Source organism: Otolemur garnettii, unplaced genomic scaffold (genome assembly GCF_000181295.1).
Source record: "Otolemur garnettii isolate 467f Iridium unplaced genomic scaffold, OtoGar3 scaffold00018, whole genome shotgun sequence".
Taxonomy (NCBI): domain Eukaryota; kingdom Metazoa; phylum Chordata; class Mammalia; order Primates; family Galagidae; genus Otolemur; species Otolemur garnettii.
Window position 1 is genome coordinate 28,400,327 of NW_003852413.1, and position 5,970 is coordinate 28,406,296.

At 45.1% G+C, this 5,970-nt stretch overlaps 2 protein-coding genes across 3 annotated transcripts in view; one reads left to right on the forward strand and one right to left on the reverse strand.

The window, feature by feature from the left end:
• Positions 1 to 2,971, forward strand: part of EME1 (essential meiotic structure-specific endonuclease 1) — a 5,373-nt gene extending 2,402 nt beyond the window's left edge. The window contains exons 3-8 of one of the 2 annotated variants that reach the window (XM_012803043.2): positions 69 to 155; positions 250 to 371; positions 535 to 700; positions 909 to 1,024; positions 2,137 to 2,326; positions 2,587 to 2,971. In XM_012803043.2, the coding sequence (XP_012658497.1) occupies positions 69 to 155; positions 250 to 371; positions 535 to 700; positions 909 to 1,024; positions 2,137 to 2,326; positions 2,587 to 2,769 (864 nt within the window). In that variant the 3' untranslated portion in view covers positions 2,770 to 2,971. The remainder of the gene's footprint in view (positions 1 to 68; positions 156 to 249; positions 372 to 534; positions 701 to 908; positions 1,025 to 2,136; positions 2,327 to 2,586) is intronic. The other variant, XM_003786705.3, reaches the window with a different exon arrangement.
• Positions 2,972 to 4,447: 1,476 nt separating this feature from the next.
• LRRC59 (leucine rich repeat containing 59) overlaps positions 4,448 to 5,970 on the reverse strand; it is a 16,932-nt gene continuing 15,409 nt past the window's right edge. The window contains exon 7 of the mRNA XM_003786493.3: positions 4,448 to 5,036. Coding sequence (XP_003786541.1) covers positions 4,789 to 5,036 — 248 coding nt within the window. The 3' untranslated portion in view covers positions 4,448 to 4,788. The remainder of the gene's footprint in view (positions 5,037 to 5,970) is intronic.

Consider the following 5,970-nt stretch of genomic DNA (forward strand, 5'->3'; position numbering starts at 1 on the left):
CCGTGCCGCACTTGTGGTGCTTAACCTGCTCACCTCCCTCCCTGTGCTGTGTTCTGGCCCTTTGGCAGGATGGAGAGGAAACAGTGGAAGAACAAATGGTCCTGGTGTTGCTTCTGGCAGAGGTGTTTGTATCCATGATCTACAACTTGAAACAGGTGGGCAGACCCAAGTGGTAGGGACTATGGCATGGAACAGAGGGCCACCTCTCACTAGAAAGCAAGTATTAATTGTTTCTTCTCCTTCATGCAGGGAAATCTGGGCAACACTGAAAAAAGGAAGGAAACACTTCGGGGCTTTGTAACTGATGTCACAGCAAAGACAGCAGGGAAAGCTCTGTCACTGGTGATTGTGGATCTGGAGAAATGCTTCAGGTTTGAACTTGCCCTAGAGATTTAGTGTTAGAAGGGGCAGCTCTTGGGCCAACTGGGTTGAGTTTATTCATTCCAGATATGGGTCGCTCTGCAAGGCAGCACCCCTGGCAATCCCTGTTGGACACTGGTCTAGTCTTCTTACACCTCTTCTGCCTGAGCTCAGCCTGGAGCTGCTGCCATTCTTTCATTTCCTCCTCTGCTCCAGTCCTCAGAATCCCCCAAGGAGAAAGAAACAGGGAGTAGCAAATAAACAGGCCAAGGAGAAGCAGCAGCTGAGACAACCAAAGGCCAGCGTGGGGTCCGTGGTTTCCAGGGTCGACATGGAAGAGGTAAGAACTTCCCCTTGCCTGAGTCAGGATGGATGCCCACTAGTCATCTAACCAGATTTGTTATTGATAGAGAATAAAATACCCACAGCACACTGCTTTTTGCCAAATAGGAAACCAAGGGACTGGGAGTGGCTTCAGTGAACACTGACAGGACTTCCAACTAGTCTCTCTCCACCCTTATAGTCCGTCATTGCTCTTGGATTTCTAGGCACTGGTGGATCTGCAGCTACACACAGAAGCGCAAGTTAAAATTGTACAGAGCTGGAAAGAACTAGCCGACTTTACATGCTCATTCACCAAGGCTGTGGCGGAGGCACCCTTCAAGTGAGCACCCCCAGCAAGTCCAGCCTCCATGCTGGACCTTGTCCTTTACAATCGTTCTTACAGCCAAAGAAAATGTCCCTTTCCCCTAATCTTTGTAGTCAGCCCACTATTTCACAAGCTTGAGGCAGAAGGAGCTGACCTTATGCAGGAGATTCTTGGGAAGAGCCCCAAGCCTGGTCCCTTTTAAAATGCTCTCCTTTGGCTTATGTATATATTCTGCAGGTTGATACAGGGTTATCAGCAGGCCAAGCTACCAGGATTCATTACAGGTCAGATCATAATGTAGTAAGCTCTAGAAGAGGAAATGTTTAGCTTACTTAACTCAAGGAGCGTTCACGTTCAGAATTTAAAATTAATGAAGGGGTTCAGCACCCATTGCTCAGTGGTTAGGGTGCTGGCCACATACACCAAGGCAAGTGGGTTCGAACCCTGCCCAGCCTGCCAAATGACAACTGCAACAAAAAGCAGCCAGGTGTTATGGCAGATGCCTGTAGTCCCAGCTACTTGGGAGGCTGAGGCAAGAGAATCGCTTAAGCCCAAGAGTTTGGAGTTGGTGTGAGCTGTGACACTACGGCACTCTACCATGGGTGATATAGTAAAACTGTCTCAAAAAATAAATAAGTAAATAAAATAAAATTAACGAAGGACCTCAGAGAATTTAAGATTAACAAAATTTAAGATTTTGTTAAGTTTAAAATTTTATTTTAAATTCTCACCACTAAACAATATGGGAAATTTTAACATTTTATATTAACAAAATTTAAAATTAACAAAGGATAATCCAGTCCAATTCTCTTATTTTATACTTCAGGGGATGGAGGCCTGAAGAGATTGACTTGTCTAAGCTCCTAGCAAGTATAGACCCCAGGGTGCCAGCTATCCAGTCCTTGTGCTTACCCCTGTCCACACTGCCTCCCTGGCAAGAGAATTAAAAGAACTAGATGCAGTTTTCAAGAGAATCAGTAACTAGCACTATGCTTGGGAACAAATAGGCCAGACATAGAGTGTCTACCTCTTCTGAAGTCGGTGGAGGGTTTTTCAGTTCCCAGTTGAGGGGACAGATCTAGGAAAATAACAAGTAACTCACAGCTCTCCAACTGTGCTATTTGCAGGAAGCTCCGAGATGAAACTAGCTTCTCCTTCTGTGTAGAGAGTGACTGGGCTGGAGGGGTAAAGGTGGACCGTTCTGGCAGGGGACTCGCACTGGTCTGGAGAAGACAGATTCAGCAGCTGAACCGAGTCAGCTTGGAGATGGCCAGTGCCATTGTGGATGTCTACCCTTCCCCACAACTCCTGGTACAGGTATGCTGCTCCAAGGTCACTGCCCACCACCCTGTGGTCTTAGCAAGACCCTAAATAATCTCCACAGATAGTACTATTAAAGGCTCAAAAAGGCTTTGTAAGTCAGCAGTATAGATCTACTAATATCAGAGTTGTTAACACTGACCCAGGGAGGACAGGCTCTCATCCTCCAACCCATGCTTAGCACCCTTCTTACTCATGGAAGAGGGATGACCATGGATGGTACTAATAGGTATTAAGAAGTCATTTACCCTTTTCAGGCCTATCAGCGGTGTCTTTCAGAGCAAGAATGCCAGAATTTGCTTGCAAACATACAAGTGCGCCGTGGGGAAGGTGTGACATCTACCTCCCGCCGTGTTGGACCAGAACTGTCCAGACGTATCTACCTTCAAATGACCACTATACAACCAGATCTCTGTTTAGACAGTGGTGATGGATGTTAGCACTCAGGGACAAGGCTGAAAAGCTGATTTCCACCTTCCCACCCCCACAGAGCCAGACTGCAGTGAGGGAGACTGGCAGTACCTACCAGAGCACAAGTCTGGTTGAGACAATAATTCTTTCCTGGGTTTCACTGCTTGACAGTCTCCCTGTCAGCTCAGGCAGAAGACAGAGATTATCTGCAGCATCCAATGTGCCTCCTAGCAAAAAATTAGTTGCCATGGACAAACAACCCTAGCCCTGTCCCAGCCGGCTCTCAAAACGCAAAGGAACAAAGACAGACCACTCAGACATGTATTTAATAATTGTAGAAATCCAAAAGAATCAGCATCAAATCTCGAAGTCATGAGTGAACTATCACCTGTGGGTTGGCGTTGTGACTAGGCTCAGCCACTGAGATGCCTCAACCAGCCAAGGAGCAGAATATGATTATGCTGACTCCTATATTGTCTTAATCTCAATTTATGTATTATGTATTTAGTTTCAATAAAGCATTTATATCAATGGCTCTGGAGCTTGAAGGAAGACTAAAGGAATGTGTAGTGATTCTGAGTAAGATATGGACATATGCAGAACTATCCTTTGGGGAGAAGATTAACAAAGTCCTTTCTTTCAGTTATCAGGACAATCATGACTGGCAGTCCTATCAAAATGGGCCACTACAGCTAAAAGGCTGGACCCTGCCCTCTTTGTTTCTAAACTATGACAGGTTTTTAGTCCTTCCTGGGAAAGGTAAGGAGCTTGTTGTTGGGAGTATTCAGTGAATGAGCACCTTGACACAGTCATATCTGATCCCTCCATCCAGCTGTTGTAAAGATAAGGAAAAGAAAGCAAGAAAATGCTTAATCTAGCAGACAGGAGAATTGGCCAGTGCTGCCTTTACTTGTGCTGGTCACTAGCTGATGCACCACTTTTCAGCTCCATGATGCTACTTAACATCTCCATTCATTCCCTTCGGATACAGCTTACAATCAAATAATTTTGAACCTTAGTTAGTATTTATGAAGCTGATGTTTCAAAATCTTCAAAAGCAGGATGCCTGTGAGGTGTTTAGTCACACCTAGTACTAACAGAGCTGTCAGGCAATGTGGCTTTGCAGAGATCCATCTCCCTGCTTATTGGCAATCAGGGATTAATGCTCTAAAATCGAGGCAAGTTGCCTGGACTGCTGCCATTTAAGAGAGCCACAGAACTTAGGGCAGGACTCCATGGGAGCTGCCTTATACCCTGATGGTATGAGGTTTCTATGCCACAAATCTGTCTACTGTGAAAGATTCTATACTTTGGCTGAGATACATTCGATTCTGGTGTGAGTTCTGTTCTCCCAGGACATTATAAAAGTGGCATAATGAGGAAAGAAACAGTTTCAGAGGAGGAAACTAGTTCTGCCTGAAACTAGCTGGGAGACTGTAGGCAAGTCATAAAAAGCCTCTATTTTTCTGTGTGCAAATGTTATATTGGACTGGGCAGTCATGAAGTCCCTCTCACAGCCAGAGATTTTATATTGTCCCTAAAATGCTGAAATTGCTGAAGTCCTTCAGAAAATAGTTATACCTTCCCCCCAAGTTAGGCTGGATATGCTGAGTGTGGTGTCCTCCTAGTCCCCAATAACACTTCCTCCTGATCAGCCCTAGATACCCAGGGAGGAATGAACGAAAGGGTTTGTGACATACAAAAGTATAAATGTAGTGACAGCCAACCATTTAGTAGAAACGAGCCTTGCCTTTACATAGCTTTGTATAACTAGAAAAGGCTATGTCTTCTCTCTCCCCACCCCCAAGCCTATTCCTTTAGGCATGCAGATAACTGTTCCCCCCAACTTCCCATTTCTCCTCATTCCACCAGGGAACCCTGACTTAGGAACAAAGAAGTCCTATGAAGAGGAGGTCTCAAGTACCCATCAGTAGCCATTTGATGATGGCAGGTAGGTCTGATGCTAAAAAGAGGTTGTGTCCAGCAGAACCCAATTCCATAGGAATCCAAGCTCCAAGGCTGGGAGGCAGCAGGTGCTGAGGACAAGCTCACTGCTGAGAGTCGGTCTGGAGGACCCACTGGAAGATCTCGTGGCGACGTAGACCCTGGACGGCATTGTCATAGATGGTGTTCACACTGGTGCAGAGGGGCTGCTGCTGCAACTCTGTCACCCTACAAGCAACCAGCCCACCTGCCACACATAACAGCAGCAGCGGCAACAGCAGCTTCAGCACAGCCCAGGATCGAGTGTGTTTCCGGGGTGGTGGCTTGCGGGGGCGGGAGCCAGACTTAGATTCTAGAGGAACAAGTCACAGTAGACAAAACAAATTTAGTCAATTAAAGAGATCCACTCTACCAATCTATATAGTGCCCTCCATACAGATACCATCTTTAAGCAAAGACTTCCCAGATCCTGAAGAGAAAAATGTTTTAAGAATATCTGAGCTCTTAAAACCCTTGCCATCCAGAGACTGGAACAGAAATGCCTTTCCCCCTGAATCCCCAGGGAGTACATTTGAATCTGGGACTCATTCTGAAAGTCTCAGGTAGCTCACAGTCCCCAGTGCCCTAAGTTCTCCTTGGTAACAGGCCTTTTGGGAACTACTCTAGGGAAACAGAAATTTATTAGTAATGCCACTATTATTATGTAATACATATATAAAAAGAAAGCCTGGAAGGCAGTACAACACACTGTTATCGTAAATACTGATTTTTGCTAGGAATAGGGATTATAGGCAATTTCTATTTTCTGATATATATGTCATTTTTAAATTCTCTTCAATGAATATATATTTTTAATAGGAAAAAAACTGGTTTTGAGATTTTTGGGCAAATTTTTTTTTTCTCTTTTTATAGAGACAAGAGTCTCACCTTATCACCCCTAGTAGAGTGCTGTGGCATCACAGCTCATAGCACCTTCAAACTCTTAGGCTTAAGCGGTTCTCTTGCCTCAGCCTCCCAAGTAGCTGGGACTACAGGTACCCACCACAATACCCAGCTATTTTTTTGTTGCAGGTGCCATTGTTTTAGCTGGCCAAGGCCAGGTTCGAACCCACCAGCCTCTGTGTATGTGGCCAGTGCCCTACCCACTGAGCTACAAGTGCCGCCCTTTGGGTAAAATTTTTAAAAACTTGACTGAGCATTCACAATGGCAAGAACTGTACAACCCTATTGTCTCATTTAACCCTTATCACTATAACTAAGTATGATCCTCATTTTTGACAAGGAAA